The sequence below is a fragment of the Tachypleus tridentatus genome, chromosome 4, assembly GCF_004210375.1.
Source record: "Tachypleus tridentatus isolate NWPU-2018 chromosome 4, ASM421037v1, whole genome shotgun sequence".
Taxonomy (NCBI): Eukaryota; Metazoa; Arthropoda; class Merostomata; order Xiphosura; family Limulidae; genus Tachypleus; species Tachypleus tridentatus.
In genome coordinates, this window is record NC_134828.1 from 3,562,845 (window position 1) to 3,589,802 (window position 26,958).

Consider the following 26,958-nt stretch of genomic DNA (forward strand, 5'->3'; position numbering starts at 1 on the left):
GGAAATATCTGCTTCAAAGCAGAGTGAATTCTTCTTACATTAAAAGGCCATTTGGGATATACCCATTGAGGTTACTCTACATGCTACTTTGAATTTGTCATGAGGAGTTATTGTTGAGAGGGATTTGAAGAACATCCCTGAGTTAGAGAACCATGCTGGTTTCTCCACCCAAGGAGTTTCTGCTTTGATGCATATCTCTACTTGCAAACATGTAATTATGATGCCATCCAATGCCCTAATTTTGACATTTACATCACCATGTCCACCTGTCACCATGAAGGTAGTTTATCTAAATTGCAAGATGCTTTCAATGTCAGCTGTTCAGTCACTCAAGCACATCATGTTGTGGTTCCTTGCAGTGGCAAGGACCATGATGCGTATGAGTGCGAAATGGACCCTCATTGAGTTAATTGTAGTGGCTCTCATCCCTCTTACTTTTGTTCTTGCTCAGGATTAGTGGAGGAGAAAGAGTCAGTGTTTGAAAACAGTTCACATTTCTTTCCCTGAGACTTGAAGGTTCCTCCCCACCACTCTATCTTGGAATTATGCTGTTGCACTCCATTCTGCTGTTACAGTGGGAGTGCAGACAGATCTTTCCATATCTCTGATAGAGTAATTTTCAAACCATATGAAGAAGCTTTTGCCCTTCGTGGTTAAGAGAGTTGACAAGTAAACATCAACATCTATTTCTACCTCCACCATTCCTTCCAGTGGCTTCTTGGATCCATTTCCTTTGACTTCAGCTTATGACATTTCCTTGAATCCATCTTTTTCTTCTGCCCCAAGAAGCAGAACAATTATTCATTCACTCCCTCAGTCACTGAAATCTTCATCTACTAACAGAGACCTGTCTGGGGCAGGATTCATGAAGGTTGATAGATCTACCAGTGAAGAGAAACAATGTGGTATAAAACAGAAGGACCCTCCATCCATTTCTTCTTCACATAAGTATAAATGGCCACTTTAATACAGTGGAACTGTCAAGGTTTCTGTTACAATTTGGATAACATCAAAGTTGTTATTTATTCTTATCATCCTGTATGTCTTTCCTTACAGAAAACACTTCTGAAACCTGCCGATACAGTTACCTTAAAAATACTAGTCAGGCCTCACTGTGATGGGCTGTGTGATGGATGGAAGCATGGAGGGGTGGCACTGCTGGTTGATCAACATGTGCCCGTATTATCTTGGAGGCTGTACAATTTGGATAGCATCAAAGTTGTTATTTATTCTTACCATCCTGTATGTCTTTCCTTACAGAAAACATTTCTGAAACCTGCCGATACAGTTACTTTAAAAATACTAGTCAGGCCTCACTGTGGGGTGGCACTGCTGGTTGATCAGCATGTGCCTGTATTATCTTGGAGGCTGTACCCATCTGTATTTCCTTGGGTTGTATCATCACTGTATATTCTCTTTACCTGTCTTTTGAAGTGATCTATGATCAGTCAGACCATGATGTCCTCTTTCAACACTTGCCATTTACCTTTATAGTCCTGGGGGACTTTAATGGACATAATCACCTCAGGGATGATGCTGTTATTGATAGGAGGGGTTGTTCTGTAGAGCATATGCTCTGGAATCATAACCTTTCTCTCTTCAGTACTGTTTTCATACACTTAGTCAGTATTTTACTGCTGTTGATTTCTCTATCTGCTCTCCTTCAATTTCTCTTGGGGGGGGGAGGTTGGCATTGACCCATGGGGCACTAATAATTTTCCTTTCATATTGAGAAAGATTGGCTGTGGTCAGTGCCATTCAACCTGCATGCCTTGATGGAAGCTGGACCAGGCAAACTGGTCATCTTTAACTCCTTTTTTAGAACTTGATCCTGTCATTGTCTGTGAGCCATTGATAGACAACTGTATGGAAACATTAACTAACTCTATAGTCCAAGTAGCTTCTCAGTCTCTTTCTAAAACCTTGACAAGTTTTCTTACGGTGTCTTTGTTCATGATGAAATCCTGCCTGCCACATGGCACAGAAGGCTCAAAAATGGACCTGGGATACCTTTTGTAGATATCTCACACTTTCAAACTGCATCACTCTCCACCGGGCCTGTGCACATGTTCAGCAGGTAAGACGTCAAAGCCAGAAAGGATCTTTGGTTAAGTTCTCAACTGGCATCTCTTCTACCACCAGTTCCAAAGTTGTATGAGACAAGATTTGGAAAGTCAGTGGGCAGTATACTTTCCCACAGGATCTTGGAGTCTCTCAGGGCTGTCTTGTTATTTTTTGGTAGGTATTTTGGTTAGATTATTATTTCATTCCCTGAAGGGGGGCGTAAAATAACCTGGGGCAGTCAGAAACTCTTGTTTCTCTTTACCCCACATGTGGGAGGAGTTAATTTAGCACAAAATTTGAAACTTATTAACTGAACTGGAGTGAAACTTATTTACTGAACTCGAGTGGTGGTAGTAAATTACCTTATTTATCATTGACAGGTTTATGATCTCTTTGAGGAGCATTGATTGGTCAAAGCTGCAAAAAGGGTTGGCGAGCCAGAAAGTGTGTGAAGAGTGAGATGAGAAGCTGCATCTTGCATACTCTTGAAAATATCTGTTGGTGTAGTTGTGGTCACAGCAGGGAGATGCAAAGCTAGCACAGTTGACATACATGATTCTAGTTTACAAAAGTTTAGATACTTAAAGACGGGCCTCTTTTCAGGGCTTGGATCTATAGATCCAATGAACCTGAAATTTTGCTGTGGGGAGAAATGGGAGTACCCTGAGAAAACCCACTTTCACAGCTTGGGTGCCAAATAAAAATGCTCTGACTGTGCCTGGAAGCAATCTGTAAGGAAAAGATACAAGGATTAACAAATATTAACATAAAATAGCTTGGATATATTCCAAACAGTAAGGGCTGTCTTGAGTGTTGCATTTTTCATTATAAAGATTAATGTTATCAGTGGACAATCCCCCCCCCCCCTACAATTGCAAGCAGTCTCTATGTCAAGAATTTCTACATCTCGTGTTAGTTGTTGAGCAAGAGATTTATCAAGCAGCAGTTACAAACTGCCCTCAATCATTTACTGAAGTGGACCACAGCAAATGGTTTTATCTTTTCTCACTCTAAAACTGTTTTCATGCACTTATGCTGCCAATAGGGCATTCTGAGCTCTGTCTCAAAGAAGTCATGCTTCCCGTGGTCCCTGGGGCTTACCTTTGACCATATTTACGTATTTTGATAATTTTACTTTTAATTTTTTACCAGTTGTATGGCACAGATAGCCTAGTTGCTTTGCTCCAGTAAACAACCATCCAATCCACCAGGTGTGAGGATGACTGAGTTCAATGTTGCCAATGTGTATTTCCATGTTCTCATAGCAGAATCATCCTACCACAATCTATATTTCACACATAAAGGTAAGGTTTTGCAGTTTAGAGTTCTGCTCTTTATCCTAGTATCTGCACTATATATCTTCTTCAGAGTTCTGTGAGGTTTTTCTTGTCACCTTTGTATCTGGGTCTGTACGCACACCATTATATGGATGACTGGCTACTTTTGGTACCATCTCAACAGTGGGCAGAAGAACGCTCCCAAGTCCTCTTTTTAGAAGCTACAAAGTCTCACTTTCTTTTATCAGAGCAAATATATTTATTCTCTTGCTGACTTAATATAAGATTCATCTGGATGTTGTTTTTCAACATATTTTTAAGGGCTTAGCTGGCTTTCATCTGATTACAGGCTATGGAAAAGGCAGTCAGACTCTTACTCACATCTCATTTTGCATGGATGGTTCTCACTCTTTTGGGAACATGGACATCCTTCAAATCTCTGATTCATTTGGAACGAAATCACATGCGATCCCTTCGATGGTCTTGAGAGACCACTTGATCATGAACTACAATCCACTGTGTCATCCAGTCTCCTTAATCAGGATCAACATCTTGGATCTTGAGTGGTGGTTGGATAGAAACAATACTACCATTAATGATTTTATATTGTCTCCTCATCACAAGATTCATCTCTTCACAGACTACCATTGATAGTTTTATACAACCACCACTCTCATCCAAAGAGTCATCTTTTAACAGATGTCTCATTTTGGGAATATGGTGCATATATCAGTAGTCAGGAATTCCAGGGTCTATGGATGAGAGATGAATTTTCCTTCCACATCAATATTTTAGAACTTATTGCTGTTCAACGAGCAATGGTTCAAGGTCTAGATCGAGTGAAGGGAGAAATCATCATTACAACAAATTGGCAGTGTTCTTTTACATTTCTCATCAAGGGGCACTGATTCTTGGGACTTTGTTTTCTGGCTTTGAAGGTATTTTAAAGTGGGCTTACTCATATCTTATAAGTCTCCTGGCTTGCTATGTTCCAGGGTTGATAATTTTAATAGAAGATAACCTGTCTCTGTCCAGCTGAATTCTCCTGACAGAATAGATGCTCCAATGTGAAGTTTATCAGTAGATTTGCATTTTGTTCTGGACTCCATTGATTATGCATTTTTTACCCATTGGAACTTTCAACTACAGGTATTTTGGTCCCTGGTATCTCATCCTTGGGGTTTGGCAATAGGTGCATTTAGTCGTGATTGGACAGATTTGCTCCTCTATGTCTTCCTTCCAGTTCATTTGTTACCTAGAGTTCTGGCTATTATTTGATCCACTACTTGCTGAGTGCTGTTGGTAGTTCCAGATTGACCAGCCAAACCATGGTTTTCTCTTGTATAGTATCTTCAAGAGTGTCTGCCTCTGCAACTTCCTCTTTGGCCATCTCTGTTGAAGCAACCTTGATCTGATTTCTTACATCCAGACATTCCTAAATTCAAACTTCATGTGTACAAGTTATGCAGTCCCTCACATGCCATCAGGGTTAACTTCTAAAGTTGTACTTATCTCAATCTATCATCAGGGTTAACTTCTGAAGTTGTACTTATCTCAATCTATCATCAGGGTTAACTTCTGAAGTTGTACTTATCTCAATCTATCATCAGGGTTAACTTCTGAAGTTGTACTTATCTCAATCTATCATCAGGGTTAACTTCTGAAGTTGTACTTATCTCAATCTATCATCAGGGTTAACTTCTAAAGTTGTACTTATCTCAATCTATCATCAGGGTTAACTTATAAAGTTGTACTTATTTCAATCTATCATCAGGGTTAACTTCTAAAGTTGTACTTATCTCAATCTATCATCAGGGTTAACTTCTAAAGTTGTACTTATCTCAATCTATCATCAGGGTTAACTTCTGAAGTTGTACTTATCTCAATCTATCATCAGGGTTAACTTCTGAAGTTGTACTTATCTCAATCTATCATCAGGGTTAACTTCTGAAGTTGTACTTATCTCAATCTATCATCAGGGTTAACTTCTGAAGTTGTACTTATCTCAATCTATCATCAGGGTTAACTTCTGAAGTTGTACTTATCTCAATCTATCATCAGGGTTAACTTCTAAAGTTGTACTTATCTCAATCTATCATCAGGGTTAACTTCTAAAGTTGTACTTATCTCAATCTATCATCAGGGTTAACTTATAAAGTTGTACTTATCTCAATCTATCATCAGGGTTAACTTCTGAAGTTGTACTTATCTCAATCTATCACCAGGGTTAACTTCTGAAGTTGTACTTATCTCAATCTATCACCAGGGTTAACCTCTGAAGTTGTACTTATCTCAATCTATCATCAGGGTTAACTTTTGAAGTTGTACTTATCTCAATCTATCATCAGGGTTAACTTTTGAAGTTGTACTTATCTCAATCTATCATCAGGGTTAACTTCTGAAGTTGTACTTATCTCAATCTATCATCAGGGTTAACTTATAAAGTTGTACTTATCTCAATCTATCATCAGGGTTAACTTATAAAGTTGTACTTATCTCAATCTATCATCAGGGTTAACTTCTAATGTTGTACTTATCTCAATCTATCATCAGGGTTAACTTCTAAAGTTGTACTTATCTCAATCTATCATTAGGGTTAACTTCTAAAGTTGTACTTATCTCAATCTAGCATCAGGGTTAACTTCTAAAGTTGTACTTATTTCAATCTATCTGTAGAATTGTAATAGCCATTTATCAACAGAAATGCCACACTTCTCATCAGTGTTTATAAAGAGGAAACCTACCATTTCTTGATTTTTGACAATATCCTAGCTTCTTTCACTGTTGCTTTATATAAGGCAGTTTTATTGTTATTCTAAATATGGGAAAGATTTTGACTTCCCAGTTGTGTCCACAGGCGATTAGACTTATTCTTTCTAAATGGTCTTTTCAATTATCTGAGAGATTAAGGTGGTATTACGTGCTTTGTTTCAACATCCATTTGAGCCTTTAACCTCATGTACCATGAATCACTTTTAATGTAACGTATATTTTTTGTTGCTATTAGTATGTAGAGGTCATAAGTCAGAATTGTTTGCACTAAAAGTGCACAGAACTCTTTATCATTCCATTTGGGTTGTACTATACCCTGATAAGTCCTTTGTTCCAAGAATCTGGCAGCCATGAAGGGAGATAAATATATCACTAATTCCTTTGCCAGCTGTTACTCACCTCTGTGACTGATCAGACTTAGATAATTTGTTATGTCGTGTAAGAGCTGTGAGGTGTTGTGTGGCTCAATCTATCTCTTTTGAAGGTGCTGGAAATTAACCCTTCATTTACTGAGATCTTTCAGTTTCTGGAGACTTATCCCCAATTACTTTAACAAGGTGTCTTAACATATTGATCCATATTGTCTATTCAGGACTTTCTTTACAGGTCAAGAGACTTCTGCAAGTCACATCTCATCAGATTCGTCACATTTCTATATCTTTAGCTTCCAATTAAATTGCCTCCTGTAGGATCTTGTGCAGGCTTGTATATAGTCTTCTCCCAGTACTTTTCTCTCACATTATTTACATAATCTGGCAGTTTGTTCTTCTTGAGATGTTTTGACCACATATGCTAGATTATAAGGAGGGGTGAGTAATTTTTCTTCTCCTCTTCTTGTCTTTTATTTTCCAGGGTCTCTTCCTTTTTCTGTGGCTCACACACTGTGGTGAGTGTTTTCTCTGCAGTTCTGCTTTTATCAGTATAGTTCTGCACTAGCAACCAATGTAAGTATACTTACTAATGATTGCAACAGACTCTGTAGAAATGAGTTTTTCTATAAGACCACATAGAAGCTCACCAGGTGATGTTACCCTATTATGCTGGATTATCATGAATAAAGTTAAAGAGGATGCTGCTTGACCCTGCTGACCATTGGAGTGATTAAATTGAGGTTGGTTTGCTTTTAGAAGTTTAGGGAACTTTGTTCATTTATTGTACTGTTCCTCAAGATGCCTCAATGAACATTACCCTCCCAAGATTCTAGTAGTGAAGCTATGGAGTCCTCACCACAACAGGTTCCAGTCACTAGGGTGGTGGACAGAGGCTTTTCCTCCAGAGTGTTCAGTTGATCCAAGATTCTAGTAGTGAAGCTATGGAGTCCTCACCACAACAAGTTCCAGTCACTAGGGTGGTGGACAGAGGCTTTTCTTCCGTAGTGTTTAGTTCATTTTCTTCTCTCTTGGAGAAGTGGGTGAAATTGGGAGTCCTTCTGCTTGGGTTTGTGGATGTTTTTCTAAATGTTGCTCAGAGCAACAACCATTTGAACTTCTTCAGTTGGAGGAGAAAGTTTGTTCACTTTGGTGTTGCTTACTTTATCTTCATGATTTCGATAGTTTGGAATGCTTCACTTCATGGCTGCAGGTTGGGGTCTAATTAAAAGTATATTTATATACAACATTTTGGTCCAGTTATTCTATCCACCAGTGGGGTATAGAAAGACCAAGGTCTTTTAATTTCAATCCCTCATTGTGGAACCTTGGGAATTTGTATGGGGCTGACCTACAATCGTGATAATTCATGTTCAACACTTGATACTGGAACTAGGTTCTGGATGTAGTGCAGTTCCCCCATTTGTGTACCTTCCTTATTTTGGTAAATCCATGATCTGTGCAGATGCTTTCTGTATGGAAAATGCTTTCACTGGCCTTTCTACCTTTTAAGTGTGGGATTCTAGCTATAAGTGACGCCAGAGGTAAGAATGTTTTAGAAGTTAACATTTTCCTAAATTGAAAAACGAATTTCCAATAATACTGACACTCTCCCACTCTTCCTACCTACAGAGAGGTGGTGTTAGTATTAGTCTTTAAAAAGGGATAAAATTTTCTGAATGACTTGTCTGTATACAGTACCAGGGTAAAGGGAACATTGACATAGGTGGAGGTATCACAAGATGGATAATTGAGTGAGTTTATAAAAGACTGGAGCAAGGGAAAAAAAATTACACCCATTCTCAGATGGACAAATAAAACCCAGGAGGTTGAGTGATACATATAGGTTTCAGTGGGGATAGTATTATTGTAAATATATTTTAAGTTTTGGAAAATGTTAACTTTTGGTGAATTATATTAATGTATTATTGTTTAATGATATAGCATCTAACTATAAAGTACATATTGAGGTGAAAAATTTCATGTTAATGGTGTAATGTTCACAACAAATTAGGAAGTATTATTGTAAACAATAAAAATGTTTATATGACTAAACAGATAATTACAAAAGTTCAAAGATAATTGAAGGAAGAAGGATTACTTAAGTTAGTTAACCCAATAAGCTTAGTGTAATATACACAAGTTCATATACATATTTCCACATGCTAAGTATATGTGCTATACCTTTTGATATAGTATGTGTATCTTCACAAAATTTGGTATACTTTTAGTAAAGATAGCATGTTTTTTGTACACAAAAAATCATATATTATAATTAAGTGTTTATAATAAAATTTTTTTGTGAAAATATTAAATATATTTTGTCACAAGACTGAGTGCAAAGTGATTTTCTTGTTAGGATTAAAAACTATTCTTCTTCTCAAAATTCTCAAATATTATTTAGATAATCTCTTAAATCATGTAAATGCATTTCAAATGTTTGCTTTCAGTAAGAATATATTTTGTTTATTTTTTTTCCCCTAACGATGTGAGGTCTGTCAATTTGACCAACCGTGTTACCACCATAAAATAAATCAGGAAATAAATGTAAATTGTGTTTTTTCATTCTAGAATGACTACAGATTATAACACAAAAATACAAATGCTTAGCCTAAATAACTTAAGTCTTTAAAATGTTATACATTTAATTATTTATATATATATATTTATTATGTTTATCATATTGTCCTTTCAGTTGTACCTGGTTAACATAACATAATTTACATTGATTTGATGTACATGTACTCATACTATCATGCCCAATAATATAAAACTGACCTTTGGTCTTTATAAAGTGACCCTAACGTGACTGTGTTTTAGTTGAATAGTATTTTGTAGTATGTCGTCACATTTCGGTGATTATACATTACACGCATATTATTACAAAACTTATTTTTCTTAAAATATAGAACAATAAATAAAAAAGCAAAAATTATCTCTTCTAGCTATGACCTTTGAACTCAATTGCTAAGCATTTTAAAATTTTGCATATGGAGGATATAAAACAAAATATGTTTTTAGAATTTATATATACATTTGAGCAATTCCAAAATCATAAATTACTATATCAGTACCACAGAATTCCACTAATTTATCATGCTTAGTAACTAAGATGAATTTAGGTCTAAAAAAACTTGAAATTTTGAGGAGACTAAGGACATAGCATACCTTGAAATTTTGGTTTGAAAGAACAAGTTAGCCTTTTAACAGATTGAAATGGCTGAGAGAAGGGAGATTCTGAGCTGTTGCTTTATTTTTCGTGTCATATGATGAAGTAAGTATAAATGAGGGACTGCTTCCAAACGCGAAAAGAAATCAATGGAACCACTGTGTGGAACCACTGTGTTTGATTCAGTACGTAGCCATATATCGGCAAAAGTAAAAGATATGATGTTCTTATTTTATATTCTAGCTTGTCAGTATTGGTAATTTGTTCCTAATTCATATGAAATTATAGACTTGACATCAAAATCATCTAATTTGAACTAGTTCTACATTCAACATACCATGTGACTCACAAAATTTGATATTTAAAAGAGCATACCTAAATATAAAATTTTGTGAGTCACAAAGGTAAAATTAATAAATGATGTATGATACTAAAATTTGAATTATAGTCTACAGTTTTGCACTATGCTTACTGACATAAGTTCATAAAATAGTAGTTCAATAACATTTTGAATGCAAGTCAACAAATAGGATGACATGACCTTTGATCCCTAACCTGTCACAATGGGATTAATGGAGATAAAATCTGAAGATTTTTGATAGTGAAAAGAAAATCCAAAATATGTATAAATATTATTGTAATATAAAAATATTGGAGATATAAGTTGAATGGATATACAAAATTTATTGAATATGTTATATATTATTAATTTGGTTGGAGTTCAATAATTGCATCTGGATATTTGAATGGTAATGGTTTTATTTTGAATGATAACATTGCATATGTAACACTCGTATATACCTAGTACTTTTATGAGAATGACTGATGAGGTTGTACTCTGTTTCAGCCATACAGAGGAACACACGAACCTGAGAGTGCACAAGACAGTACTCAGACCTCTCTGGGAGTGTCAGATGAAGAATGTGATGCTCCGTGGGAAATGAGAAAAGCTCCTCCTGGTCTACAACGAAGTGTTTGTAGTGAGTTATATCGTGCCACTCGGGAGACGACAGAGATGCTCTCAGCAGCATTAAATGTCATTACTAATCACCAGTCTCATCAGAGCATGTATGAGATTCAGAAGGACAGTGATTGTTTTTCATCCAGCATTGAAATTTTGAATGGTAATTCTGTTGAGAACAAGGAAAATGCAGTGAGTGTTTTTCTTAGTTTTTATTCTATAACATTTAGTACACTGTTGTAACTGTATGAAAATTTTCAGTTTATCAGTAAACATTACAAGGCTTTTGCACAGAAGATATCTGATTTTGTAACTATTTTAAGACTTTTTCAACAATGTTTTTCCTGACTATCCAACATGGTAAGTAGTATTGATTATGAGATGACAGATTTGTTTATGCATCAGAAAGTTGTTTCATTTCACATATAAATTTTTATAACCCCCAGATAATTATCAAACATATTTTTCAGAACAAAAAATAGCAATATTTTCTGCTATTTTGACTGTCTATCTCTATATGGGTTTGTTTGATTTTAGTGACCTTGTAACTACCATAAAAAAATTGGGAAATAGATTATGCTTTTTTTTGTTCAAGAATGACAACAGATTATAACACTAAACCACTAATATTTAGTCTGAATAACTTAAATCTCATAAAACTGTATGTTTATTGTATTTATTATTTTTATTTTATTATCCCTTCAGCTCTGTTTGACTAACATTACAGAAGTTAGTGATGTGGCACACACACTCATTCCATATCCAGTTGTATACAACTGGCTTTTTTCCAGTATATTTTGTAAAATATCCACATTTTGGTTGCAATGTGTTACTTGTGTATCTATATGTTATTACTATTTATAATTAAGTTCTTATAATTTCAGTTATTTTTTTTAATATAGAAGAGTGTTTAAAGATGTCTGGAAAACGATTATTTCTTCTACTTAAGAAATTTGTACTCATTTGCTATTTACTACAGTTGGTTAAGCCTTGTTAAATTTCACATGTTGAAGATTTCAGATATTTCCATTTTGAAATGACAGAAGTTCATAAACTACTATATTAATGCCACAGGTTTCCACTATAATTTATCAGGCTTAGTAACAAAGCTGTATTTGGGTCTAAAATAATATTTGGAATAACATTTCCAACTACCCCTTCCTTCTTAAGACACAAAACAAATAATATTTAGAACTTTCTAATTCCAAAAGCCTGAGAAAATCATGTGTGTGAAATTCTGTTGGTTATAAAACTATAAGAGAGCAAGGTGGACGTACGTGAAGAAGTATATCCAAAAATGGAAGAAGTAGGTGGAGCCACTTTATTTAATTCACTAAATATAGTGATATCTCGACAAACAGATAAGATAGGAGATTGTTATTTTATATCTTGTAAATATCAGCAGTCTGAGTTTTTTTATTTCTAAGAAAATGTAGACTTTGTATTTGGACAATACAAATATCTAATTTGAATCAAAACTACATTCAACATACCATGTTACACACAAAAATCGATGTTTACTGTTTTCAATATTTACTTCTAGGTAAAGAAATTAATTAATGTGTAATACTAAGATTTGAATTACGATCTACTTTGATGTCAAACGTATTGAGATAAATTCATAAAATAGTAGTTCAATAACATTTTGAATGCAAGTCAAAAAATGTGATGACATGACCTTTGACTCCTAACCATAGGAAGACCCATAGTGAGAGGGCTAAATTGACAGTGCTGTAAACTCTGTGAATAAATATGCATTATTAATGTATCTTTTTGTGTAACAGACAATTATTCCTACAGTATTGATTCAACAAATCTGTTTAAAGTTTTTGAGCATGATCCATAAGTTCAGAAAGCAGGGGAGTATCAATGGGGTATAGTCCTCTTTTAACACTGAGAGGGAGCTTTTTTATTAACAAAACCTGTTATGTATGATTGAAAATTGTTGTAACTATGCATTTTCATCTTTGTATCATCTTTTGACAAGTTGCCCCTGTAAAGGCAGAAAATTTCTTTTCACAATCATAACAATAATAATTCCAAAAGGAGACTAGAAGTTGACAACTGTGACAAAGGTTTTGATTTTCTTTTAATGATTATTCAAAAAAATGTTAATTGAATTAAATCAAAAGAAAATTTCAAATCTCAACATTGAAGTAATAATTTTGTTTTGAGAAAAATTTGTGGGGATACATCATGCATAATGTTTCAAAAGTTTGTTGCACATTTTTTATGACTAGAACATTATGTGTCGTGTGATGGATATGTGAGAAATAATTCAAATATTTACTGGGGACATTTGATTTTTATTAATCTTTTATTGAAGGTTTTGAAATATATTTGATTTTCTAAGTAGTACAAATAGTGTAATGTTTTGAGTTATAGAACTTTTTTATGCTTCAAAATAACTTTGTGAGATTGCACAATATACTCAGTTTACGAAAATTCAGCTAATATTATTTTTAGTATTATATGTTCTCGTGCCATGTAACCCAAGTGTTTGCAGTTTTCTGAATTTTGTTGATCAGAGAGAAGACTTATTGTTTTGGAAAATAAAAACACTAAAATGTATGAGAAATTTAAATAAATATCTGAGTCTAATCTAAACACATTTCTGAGATGTTGAACTGAATTTGAGATTTAAAACATTTGTATTTATTATATCAAGTCATACATGTGAGGGCATCTTTTTACGCTTTTCTTCTTTTATTATTATTTTTCACTGTCCAAACAGTTAAAATCTTTATACTCTAAGAAACATCTAATTATTTGTTGAAGTCTATGTATTAACATGTTAAACATAAATGTACAAAGTAGCAAAAGAAAGAATGTTTTACTGATATTAAAAAAAATAAGAAAGGTTAACTGTGGAATGGTTAAATTTAGGTTAGACTTGCCAGAAAGGTTAACTGTGGAATGGTTAAATTTAGGTTAGACTTGCCAGAAAGGTTAACTGTGGAATGGTTAAATTTAGGTTAGACTTGCCAGAAAGGTTATCTGTGGAACGGTTAAATTTAGGTTAGACTTGCCAGAAAGGTTAACTGTGGAACGGTTAAATTTAGGTTAGACTTGCCAGAAAGGTTATCTGTGGAATGGTTAAATTTAGGTTAGACTTGCCAGAAAGGTTATCTGTGGAATGGTTAAATTTAGGTTAGACTTGCCAGAAAGGTTAACTGTTGAACAGTTAAATTTAGGTTAGACTTGCCAGAAAGGTTATCTGTGGAATGGTTAAATTTAGGTTAGACTTGCCAGAAAGGTTATCTGTGGAATGGTTAAATTTAGGTTAGACTTGCCAGAAAGGTTAACTGTTGAACAGTTAAATTTAGGTTAGACTTGCCAGAAAGGTTAACTGTGGAACGGTTAAATTTAGGTTAGACTTGCCAGAAAGGTTAACTGTGGAACGGTTAAAGTTAGGTTAAACTTGCCAGAAAGGTTAACTGTGGAACGGTTAAATTTAGGTTAGACTTGCCAGAAAGGTTAACTGTGGAACGGTTAAATTTAGGTTAGACTTGCCAGAAAAGTTAACTGTGGAACGGTTAAATTTAGGTTAGACTTGCCAGAAAAGTTAACTGTGGAACGGTTAAATTTAGTTTAGACTTGCCAGAAAAGTTAGCTGTGGAACAGTTAAATTTAGTTTAGACTTGCCAGAAAGGTTAACTGTGGAATGGTTAAATTTAGGTTAGACTTGCCAGAAAGGTTAAATTTAGGTTAGATTTGCCAGAAAGGTTATCTGTGGAACAGTTAAATTTAGGTTAGACTTGCCAGAAAGGTTAACTGTGGAACAGTTAAGTTTAGGTTAGACTTGCCAGATTTCCCTTATTTGTCACAAAAAATATAAAACAACTTGTGGTTGACCAGGTTTACTGAACCATTTGTTTTTCCTGCATGATAAGTTTTACTGAGAATCTTTTCAAAGCACATTACTTTGTTAATCTAATCTTTAGTTAATTACTAGTGCTAGAGTAACCTACATTCACAAATTATTGTCTTTTTTTTATTGGCTTTATGTTTCACATTATTAATAATGTATGAAACAGTACATTTAATTTTTTACATTGAAAAGTTTTGATTTCATTACACAGAAATTTTTGCCTGAAATTTTAACGAATTTTATGTTTGAGAGAAGTTAGCCATACCCTGCTCAAGTCTAATGTTTATTGTGTGACTAGAAAATAACTATTTAATTTGTCTTTTCTGTATTGTCCACAACTTAGAATACAGTTACTATTAATAAAATCAAAATTATTCTTGAGTCAATTGATTTTAAAGTTAATATTTCCAGTTCAAAAGAGAAAAATGAATCTTGCTGAAACTTAATCTTCTCAGCAGAAAATATATTATTGGGGAATTATGCGTCTTTTGAAAAAGTCACAGAATTTATATTCTATAACTTTTTATTATATAGTGCAGATTCCACGTCCACGTTGGAAATAACCCTGATGGTTGCTTGGACAAACGTAGTTCTTTGCAGGAAATAACTGAGAAGGAAGATGTTGAGACTGATAGGTGGAGTGAAGCTAGTAGTGGAAGTAGCGAAAGTATTGAACAAAATGGAGAAATCCTAAACATGCCAGTTGGTGAAAACAACTATGGATCTCTGTTTGTAAATGATACCATTGTGAGTGAAATATCCTCAGCTCCTCTGACGGACTATGCCAGAAAGAACGTAAAACCTTCTCTGGTGATTCTTCCATCCTTGTCACAGTTCTCTACAGTTACTTCAACTTCTCTTCCTACCATCAGTAACTTGAGTTTAGATTTAAATTTGGAGTCTTTGACAAGATATCAAGCTAAACCAAAAGCAATGTACACGTTTCTTTGTGCACAGGTAAGATATCACATTAAACTGAATCTCTTTGTCAGTAATTATCTCTCAATCAAAGACTTATTAAAAAATACCACCAGATTTAATAAAATAACTCATTATGATTTCTCACTTTTGTTTTTGGTTTAATAGTTCTTTCATTCTCTGAAGTGATGGTAATCAGATAAGTTTGTTGTTTTTAAAATATCTTTTTTCTTGAATATTGAAAATATATATGTTACAAAGAATTTGATCAAGCCATATATATATATATATCACACAGTTGTAAGACAGATAAATAAAAACATGGTTTTTACCTGCAACTATAAATCCAGAAAAAAGAGAAATAATATTCTATAATCTTTGCAATGTTAAAGCCTAATTAATTGGAATTAGTATGTGACTTTATTAATTGAAATATTGTAATTTAGCAGAATTTTAGAACAGTTTCAGAGAAAATATCTCTCCCGATTTAAGAAAAGTTTTGTATATTTGTGTTTTAGGCTTATAAGCTTGAAATAAGTATGTTTTAATTGTTAAAAAAGGCTACTAACCCAGTATGTTTTAATTGTCAAAAAGGCTACTAACCCAGTATGTTTTAATTGTTAAAAAGGCTACTAACCCAGTATGTTTTAATTGTTAAAAAGGCTACTAACCCAGCATGTTTTAATTGTTAATAAAGGCTACTAACCCAGTATGTTTTAATTGTCAAAAAAGGCTACTAACCCAGTATGTTTTAATTGTCACAAAAGGCTACTAACACAGCATGTTTTAATTGTCACAAAAGGCTACTCACCCAGTATGTTTTAATTGTCAAAAAAGGCTACTAACCCAGTATGTTTTAATTGTCAAAAAAGGCTACTAACCCAGCATGTTTTAATTGTTAAAAAAGGCTACTCACCCAGTATGTTTTAATTGTCAAAAAACGCTACTAACCCAGTATGTTTTAATTGTTAAAAAGGCTACTAACTCAGCATGTTTTAATTGTTAATAAAGGCTATTCACCCAGTATGTTTTAATTGTTAATAAAGGCGACTCACCCAGTATGTTTTAATTGTTAATAAAGGCGACTCACCCAGTATGTTTTAATTGTTAAAAAAGGCTACTAACTCAGCATGTTTTAATTGTCAAAAAAGGCTACTAACCCAGCATGTTTTCATTGTCAAAAAGGACTACTAACCCAGTATATTTTAATTGTCAAAAAAGGCTATTCACCCAGCATGTTTTATTTGTAAAAAAAATAAAGGTAAATATGTTACATTTATAAGAGAAATGTTTATTACAAAACATTATCACTTGTAGCTGAAAGTGTGAATTATTAATGCTGTAAGTATGATATATTCAATTTTGTTTAGTTATTCCTTTTTTGTACAAATTTTTAAACTATCACTTCATAAAAAAAACTGTCTATATGCTGTATTATGACCCGTACTACTGTATAGTACAGTAAATTTATTACTGTAACTGCTATGTTGATATGAAAAAGATTAATAAATTATTTTTAAAAACTCTATTTCATTTTTGTAACTTAACTGTGCCGTTCTTCCAACTTTCATTAAATACATAATATTTTATAGTTAGGTACCTTATAAATGGCACATTGTCTCAATATTTTCTTTCTTTAGGAATTTCGGCGTGATGAATATGCTTGGCACTACCGAAATGTACATGGTGACATTCATGGTGGTCTGAATGGATGGTTAGAACAGAGATGCCCTTTAGCTCAGTATGGTTGTATGTTTTCTTGTCGAAGATTCTTCCCTTCTCCTAAAGGATCTATTGTTCTTCATAGTGACATTTTGGAAAGTTTTGGGGTTCAACCACCTTTGTGGAATGATATACATGATGTTACTAATCAAACAGATTGGAAACACACAAGAAGGTCAGATTAGATGTTTATTTATTTATTTTTAATACTGTGATACTAGCTAGCAAATTTTTGTTTGTTGGCTTAAAATTAAGCTCCAGCTTTACAATGATTTATCTGTGCTCTGCCCACCATGGGTTTCTAGGCCTAGTTTCTAGCTCTACAAGTCTGCTGTTCCACTATTATTTAATTCTAAATGGCTCAAGTACTGAACCACTTTGTGCTAACAACATTTAAAACATAATAATTTCCTTGTACGTGTTGTAGATCGCCAGGAAGAACAGAAAAGTTGTCTTTTCAGAGAAGAACTAGCATGGAAGTGATTCCAGAAGCTGTTGATTCTAGTCCACAAAATAGAACATGTGTTGGAAGCCAGAATGGACTGCTCCACATCACCCAGTTACCTTTTGAAGTAAATTTCATAGTTTATTGGATATTTTAGTTATTTGTATATGATTCAGTTTTCAAAAGAATGAAAACTAACTGATACTAGTTACTTGTTATTTTATAATTGTATTTTAATTGAATGTAGATGGACCAATCCAGTATTGGATTGGCTATAATTCCAAATTTACTTGTGTTTCTGTATGAAATGTCATGAGCTGTTAGTAAAGTCCACACCCTTTTGTATGGAAAGTTACCAAGTAGTTTGTACTAAAGACAAATATCATCATCAGTCTGACGCGGGCTCTAACAATATTATGTTTATTTGCAGAATAAAAACACCTTTACCCATCTTATAGTTTGTATATTGTATGTACATTATCTCTAGAAATTCTGAAATTCTTATTCACAGTCTCTGTTTGATGTCCTTGAATATTATATGTGGTATTTAATCTTTATCAGCATGAAGTGTTGTTAAATCATGTTGTTGAATAATATGAATAACTGATAACTCTGACATGAAATACATAATGTAATGTCAATGGTACTCTATAAAAGGTCATGTCTTATGCACTTTGACCCACACCTGCATATGTAAGGTTAATGATGAAAGGCTTATTTACCCAAAGTAATTTCTTTAGACAATATATTTAAAAACAAAAAAAATTGAATACGAGGTGTCCACTACTTGGGTATTTAGTTTGTCTAAAAGACAACAAGTGTTAAATGTTATGTATTGTAAAATTTAATATTGATACCTTGAGAATAAATGTATATGTTGGTAAAAAGAATCCAGTTGTGACTTGTATTAACCCTATCCACCTGGGTATTTCTTACTTGGTATGACATAAAGTTTTAGTGTATTACATTCAAACATTTATTAAACAACTTTATGTTTATGTTATACTAATTAGAATAACATGAAATATTAGCTTATAATCCATATTTTAATAATGTACAGGTTTTAATTTCACAAGGCAATGTTTGAAAAAAAATCATGAACTTCCCCTAATGTGACCCATTTTCTCTTAGCATGTCATCATCCCTAATTTATACACCAACCCTCAAAAAAGTATGAAACTAAACATCTGTTAATCTCCATAATATCATCATTGGTCAGATAAACCACAGTTATTATAATCTTCAATTTTGTTTGGTTGCAGAGCTTGTGAGTTATTATAATCTTCAATTTTGTTTGGTTGCAGAGCTCGTGAATGGAAACTCAGACTGTACTTGTCTTATCCTCTCTTTCATAATTCGTTAATAGTTTATGTTTAAATATATATTACATATAACTAATAGAAACTCAAGGTTTTCATCTGTCAAGTGACGTGTCGTAACATTGTCACAGACGATGTTCCCATCCCACGATGGCTATCTTAGATGAATTTGTAACAACTGCTGTCAGAGTTTGTAAGCCACAAAATTTTTCATGGGCAAAAGAATTTGTCTGTGTTTTGCATATCATTAGTTTATTTTGTTTAAAGCATAATTTAATTAAACAAAAATTATTAAATGTAGTACTATGAGTAGTATAAAAATTATGGTTCATTTTCTTTGACAATCGAAAGCAAGAGAAGAGAAGATTTTCTAAGTATCTCTTGTTTTCCTTGTTTATGTATAATTATAAAAGCCACTAAATGTAAATATAAGGTTATTTTTAGATTAGTTAAAATTATATTAAATAATGAATGATAATAATGATAAAATAAAAATATTTAAAGAGGTGTACATGTGAGCTGCTTGTAGCAATAAAACAAAATGTAATTATAAATAAATGTATACTGTTACAATCGTAGAGGTAATTATGATAAACGAATGTGGTTTTAATTACAATATGAAGTCATCACAGAAAGGAAAGAAAGGCATTTTAAATTTATTTCTATTTTTTTTGGTGATTATGAGGTCAATCAGATTTACCAATTTGAGTTTCAGTAGATAAAATAACGTCTTTCACGTTTCACTGAAAAAAAGTTTAAAATATATTTGTAGGAAGTGTTAGGGATTAGACAAAGGAAGCTTCAGATTTTTGATATGAGGAAAATTATTTTTAATTTTAAAATGAAAATTACTTTGTACATGGATTATTCAAAACAAATACTCAATATATTCATGGACAAATTATTATTTTGTTACAAATACTTCACATAAAAATATAATTTTTGTTTGTGTTAAATACTTACACTGCCAAATTTTGTGAAGATATACGTATTATATGAAAAGTTACACGTATTAAATCTAAATGTACTTTAAACAAATACGAAAAGATTATGTGGTCAGTCGTATAGACCCACCATGTGTTGTGAGAGTTAAATGAAACTTTGTCTTTTATTGAACTGTAAACTCTTCTTGAAACTAACTGTAAACTATAATCAAATATTAGTGAGAAGTTTTTCATGAGAAGTTGTTAAGGTGTCCACTGTACAGTAACCTTAGCTACACCTTTCTTGAAGATTAACTTGGCAGCGTGTGGCTGTGTTTACTTATGAATTGTAAATTTTCATTCATCGTACTTTAAAGTGCATCTCATCAGTATAAGTCAGTTGAATAAACTTTTATCAGTTTCAAACTCGTAGATAATAAAATTGTGAGTACCATAAAAACTGGCATATACATTGAGATATATTACTAATGTTTAGTGAGAAAAACAGCGTGTTAAATGTATTTATATATTATGTGTTTAGATCCAGAAATAGATAAAGGTTGGATAAAAGTTTAGTTTAATACACTGACCTGTAGCTTCCACAGTATTAGTAAAACCACAAATTAATTCAAAATGTGATAATTTAGTAATTTTATCTTTGGGTTTCCCATTATGATTGCAAAAAGTAAACACAAAATAAATTAAATGAAACAATTAAAGCAAATTATATTATCAGCTGCTGTTTAATAAATTCTGATCAGTTAAGTTTAACTTTTTAGTAACATTCATAGCTTATTTACTGCTAACATTTTTAAACATTTTTAAGCTGATTGACTGATAGAAAGAAGAATTTTCCCATCGGCTAAAATCTTTAATGAAGGAATGTTTGATCTTAATGACCTAAAATGTTTTCCATCTCATGTAAAAATTTCCTCATATAGAAGAGGTAATTTAATTTTTTTTTCCAATGTTTGACCTGAAAGACCATAAATTTTGTCCATTCTAATGTTTCCTTAGGAAGAGGAGATAAGTTACCTCATGAGAGAGGAAATTGTAATCTCTTCAGGCCAAAAACTTGGCTTCATGTACAATTTCTTTTTGAAGAGGAAAATTTTACTTCAAATGGTGAATTTTTCTCAGTAGTAAACAACATTCCTTTTGCTACAGTACAACCAAAACTATCAGCAAACATGACAATCAGTGAAAAATATCACAGAATGAAAATGATACAAGTTAACACTTTTATGGTGACATCACTCAATTGCAGTGAGTGCTATACAGAGGAATAAATTCAAAATTAGTTGCTTTTGCCACAGTTTTTCAGTATTATTCAACAAACATGCTAATAAGTTGGAAATAGAATTTGTGAGGAAGGTTTGGTCAGAAATGTTTTAGATATAAGGGAACGTTCATCAACCATCTAATAATATAGGTTGGATTTTAAGCTACCAAACCTTATGTGGTATTTTGTTACAGCATTTTATATTAGTTTTTACTAATTGTGTCACTCAGATAAAAATAGTTAGTAATAATTTGTCATAAGCTTTATTCATATTCTTACAAATTCCTAATGGAATTTAAGGATAAGCAAGTATAGTGCAGTAGTTAACTGATTTTAGGTCAACTTCTGAATGTATGAATTTATTAGTGAGGATAAGAATTGGTTGTTGATTATTTTAAAGATTTTGAAAATAACATTTTTACCCTAAAATCACTGAATATTGACATGTATTATTCTTGGTTGCTCAGTTTTAGCTGAACACGTTTCTGTGTTAGTTTACCCAATGATCAAATTGTTAGAATTATGTTATCTAAGGATAAATACTGTTAGTTGAATGAAACATTTTGCAAGAACTTTTGATGACTGTTTTCAGGTCCTTCAGCATATTGCAAGGTTCCTCGATAGCTTTAGTCTGTGTAACTTGGCACTTACATCGAAGCTCTTCAGAGACATAGTTAGCTCTTTACTGGATGAGAAAGGATTGGTCATTTTTCAGTGGGAAAGGAGAAAGAGTACTGGAGGGAAATATTCTTGGTGTCAGGCTTACAAGGTACGATGATGATATATAAATTTTACTGACATGTAAACAGTTGTAATACACGTGCAGTAGGAATCCTCTTCAATTTTCTTTTACAGGATCTATTAATAGTAAGATAAAACACATTATTTTAAGTGGCCCATTTGGAGAAAAGAGTACAAAAAAGCATTTGTGGACATTGTACTTACTGGAAACCTGTACCAAACAGGTAAAAATTGTTGTAATTTAAATAAATGTATGTTATTGTGATGTAGTATCACATATCACGGTTAAATGTTAGACTACTTCTGTGGCCTAAGAATGATTAACTTGTTTGTAACAAAGAAAAATTATTTATAGCAATTGATTGTATGGATCACTCTGTAGTTGAGAGTATGGTTAACCCTTTCACAACAGGCTCAGTGTAATATACACAAGTTTGTATATACATTTGCAATTTCTTCACAAAATTTGATAGACTTTTATTAAAGATTACAATGTTTTTGTACACAAAATTTTGGATTCTTTAATGAAATATATTTACTAAAGATTTGTTTGTGAAAGTATAGTTGTTTTGCTACTAGTGTAAGTGTGAAGTGATTTCATGTTAAGGTTAAATAAACTCTTCTTTGCCCCAAAAATCTCAAATGTTATTTGTGTAATGTCTAAAATTTCTTAAATACATTTCAAACATTTGTTTTTAGTAAGACTTTATATTTTGTTATTTTTCTGTACCCTAACTATGTGGGGTCTAACACTTGACTGACCTCATAACCATCATAAAAAATTAGGAAATAAATATAAATTATGCTTTTTTTATGCTAGAATGACTGTATATTATAGTTTAATTCTCATAGCTTTATATATATTTACTAGTTTTTACATAATTGGCATTGATGAGGTGCATATGTGCTCATGATGCTATATCCAATATATAAAACTGACCTCTAGTTTTTAAAAAGTGACCCTCATTTGGCTGTGTTTTAGTGGACTAGTATTTTGTAATATATAGTCACGTTTCAGTTATTAATAATTATATATATATGTGTATAAAGGTTATTCCTATTCAAGAATAAGTTATTAAATTTGTTTTTCTTAAAATACCGAACATAAATAAATAAGTAATGCAAACAATTATCTCTTCTAGCTATGACCTTCATACTCAGTTTTTGCTGGACATAGGTTGCTAAGCCTTTTAAAAGTTTGAATGTGGAGAATACCAAACAAAATTTGTTTTAGGTTTTATATATACAATTGAATAACCAGAAATTCATAAATAACTATACTGATACCATAGAACACCACGAATTTATTAAGCTTAGTAACCAAGCTGTATTTATATCTAAATATATATGAAACCTCAAGCAGACTAAAGACACACCCTACCTCATTGAAATATTGGTATGAATGAAATATGTACAATGGCTGAGAAAAACCACTAGGAGGACATTCTAAGCTGTATATTGGTTACTAACATATCTTATATTAAAATAATTTTACATAAGGGACCTTTTCAGAAATAAAAGAGTTGAATGAATCTCCAATGTTTGATTCAGTACATCAGCCATATCTCAGCAAAATAAAAAGATATGTTCTTATTTTATATTCTAGCTTGTTAATATTGGCATTGTTAAGTCCTAATTTGTACAAAACTATAAACATAGTATTTTGATATCACATATTTAATTCTAACCAGTACTGTATACAACATACCAAATAACTCACTAAAAATCTGTATTTTAGTCTGTTCTTTTAATATTTACTTTTAAATTAAGAAATTAACTCAATATATTATTAAAGTTTGAATTGTAATCTACAATTTGATTACAAACATTTACATAAATTCATGAAATAGTAGTTCAATAAAATTTTGAATGCAAGTCAACAAACATGATGACATGACCTTTGACCTGTGACTCATTGTGAAAGGGTTAATTCAGTACTTGATATTTGTTGACTGGTATTATTTGCTAAAAACTGTATAATTACTTAGTTCAGTAAATATGCTATTATTACTTTTAAAATTAAATTATACAGTTGAATATTTATTTCAACAAGCAGAGTATCATCGAGTATCTAGCCTGCTGGATTCTGGATATGAGGTTCCATGGTACACACCCTTTTTTCATGAAAAACAAAACAAAGGTTGTGTTTTGTACTGTAAGGCCATGAGCATGTCATAAGAGTGACAGTCAAATCCCACTATTCTTTAGAGAAGACTAAGAATTCATCATCACTTCAAAGTTAGGGATGGCTTGTGCAGACAGCCATCAAATAGTTTTGCATGAAATTCAAATGAAAATATTATATTTCAACACACAACTTGTTCTATTAACAGATATATTAATGCCCTTAAGAGGCTGGAATCTCAACTATAAAGTTCAGAGAACGCAGTCTTCTGTCTAACGAAGAACACTTTATGGATTGTACTTTCTTCCTTTTTTGGTTTGTCTTCTTCCTGCTCTCAGTCCAAAGTTCACTCTCTTCTCCTTCTACAAGATACAGGATGAGTTGGTTTTCTTATAACAAGGGGGAAGTTCTTTCTTAATCCCCATTCATATGAGAGGGGTTCCAACCTCAGTCAGGACCAACATTCTTGTCTTTGTTGTTGGATTTGGAACAAGTTTACACGTCCTTCACCTTTCACATGTTTTGTCTGTTACAAGATGTAGACTTCCTTGGAAACTCTCATTTTCATGCATCAGACTAATTGTGTTCCCTTTGAACAACCTTTGGTTAGTGGAACTTCTCCTTGGATCCCTGGCTTGGAGATTAAACAGAATCCAGATTGAGGTAGAATGGCTGCTAATCCTGCCTTATCCCAATTTATGTTCATTTCCATAAGTTGCTGTGGTTTTTACCTCAACTCCTGAGAGTTTTCTAGTCTCTAATCAATTGAGGAGTTGTTCTTCTAATCACCTATATTAAGCCTTCAGTGATTCTTTGATCCTTTCCCACCTCCTTCATATCCAACAGATATCTCTGAGCCAGGGGGTACAAATTTCTTATCTTTGCACTTTTTTAGAACCTGGGTCTTTTCTGAGCCCATTCTCATCACTTGCCTTTCTCCAGTATCCTTTGATCTGATGGTGGTTCAGTTATCTTTCAGCAGTATTCTTATCACATAGTGGTTCCACAGATTTTGCTACTTTCTTTCTTTATGCATGGTTTTGTCCTGTCCATTGTCTCAGCCTAGGGTCTGACTCCACATTTTGCATTCTTCCTTCCCAAGCCATGTAACCTTCTTCCATTTCCTGCTGCTGTTACACCTTCAGTTTTGGTCTCTTCACCATGGTTTCTGTCCTTTCCACCCTCCCTTCCCTATTCTCCACCTAGTACTCCATCAAAGGCTTGTCCAATTCGCCCATGTCCAGCTCTTGGGTGGCCTTGTGCATCTCCTTCCATTTCTCTTGGGTTTTAGTTCTTCTCTCCTTTCTATTCCTTTTCTTTGCCTATTTGGATCTCAGTGTGGTCCTGTATGCCCTTTCTCATCCTACAATTCAGCCTTTATTTTAATGTTTCCTCCACTTTCCATCTCTTACCTTCTAATTCCTTCTTGCTTGTGGTTGTCGGTGTCCAGAATGTTATATTATTCATATTACCCATATCTTTACTAATTCTCCTATGTCATCTTTTATCCCAACCTCAGTCATTCTTACCTGAAACTTAAACTGCTAACAACTGTGTTGTGGCTTTCACACTCACTTCTTGACCTTCCATTCTAATTCATATGGGCTTCCTTGTCCAGTTTGCTCCTTCATGTGTTATGTGGTTTGTTCAGCCTCCTTTTAGGGTTCAAGTTCCTGACTTCTTATTTCCTGGAAGCCTTCAGTTTCCAGTGTTCTGTAATCTGTTACTCTCACTGTTTGGATTCATCAGCTCATCTCTCTGGTTGCCATCTCTAAGATGTCTCTTAGCATCAAATTTGGCACATTACTGTGTCTTTTTCTGCTTTGAGAGAGATTGTTTGGCTGAAACGCAAACTACTCATAATACAATAGCCACTCTATATTTGTTAGATGTGGCTGTGCCTTTCACATGTGGATTCTACACACATCTGTTCATCTTTGTCTGTTGTAAGTCTAATCTCATTTATTCTTCTATGTTTTGTTTTTAGCATTCCTAATTTTAGCATCTTCTCTGCAGATCCAATCTTGGGGGAGATGTTGTCTGGCCTTGTATGCTTTGTCTCAAAGCTGCACTAAATAAAAGTAGCAGTATAATGCTCACGGTTGAGATGGGGTGTTTCTATAAGACCATCAGGCACTTTTCCAGTCATTTATATGTATACCTATGTATTAGAAATCATTAACACTATATCTTTAGTGGATTGTCACACACAAAGCAGAAGGGGATCTCTGCTCATCACTGTCGATCCTTTGATTCCTTAATCAGTTTTAAAAATAAGGAAGTTCAGTCACACATTCCACTATCTCCTGCTTGACATTCCTCTAGATTTACCACTGTCTTTTCTCCCTTTTCATCTTACAGTGGAGCAAGGGAGTCCTTACAACACTCAGTTTTCAGTCACTGGGATGGTGGACCATGGGGGATTCCTCCTATGTGGGATTCCATGTTACTATACTTACATTTCTTTATCCACTCAGTGAGAAAAGAATGAGACTAGTTCCATTCAGACTGCACTTAATAAAACCAATGATCAAATAATAATTAGGCCTAACCTATGTAGGATCCTCTTTGTAATTCTTGGTTTAGGATGAGAATGCCCTGTTCCTGTGGTTTTGTGCAATAGACACCTCTCTTTTCATTAATTCTGGTTGCAGAAGGTTGCTTCCTGCTTCTGTGGTTAGGTTTTAAAGGTTATGTGTGCCTTGTATTACCAACAAAGGGACATCTATGCTGTATTCCTGAGGTTGGGTGAGTGTTGCTTGTCTTCCTTGTAAGTCTGGATACCAGATTTCTACCCTGTATTCATGGTTGAGTGAGTTATCGTTATGCTCATTATTACTGGTCACAGAGTGAGTTATCGTTATGCTCATTATTACTGGTTACAGAGTGAGTTATCCTTATGCTCATTACTGGTTACAGAGTGAGTTATCCTTATGCTCATTACTGGTTACAGAGTGAGTTATCGTTATGCTCATTATTACTGGCTACAGAGTGAGTTATC

At 33.3% G+C, this 26,958-nt stretch overlaps 1 protein-coding gene across 2 annotated transcripts in view; it reads left to right on the forward strand.

Annotated features, from left to right (window-relative positions):
• LOC143248459 (F-box only protein 30-like) overlaps positions 1-26,958 on the forward strand; it is a 56,534-nt gene that overhangs the window by 12,401 nt on the left and 17,175 nt on the right. For both annotated transcript variants that reach the window (XM_076496836.1, XM_076496837.1), the window contains exons 4-8: positions 10,498-10,803; positions 15,017-15,439; positions 17,041-17,297; positions 17,550-17,694; positions 21,684-21,860. In XM_076496836.1, the coding sequence (XP_076352951.1) occupies positions 10,498-10,803; positions 15,017-15,439; positions 17,041-17,297; positions 17,550-17,694; positions 21,684-21,860 (1,308 nt within the window). The remainder of the gene's footprint in view (positions 1-10,497; positions 10,804-15,016; positions 15,440-17,040; positions 17,298-17,549; positions 17,695-21,683; positions 21,861-26,958) is intronic.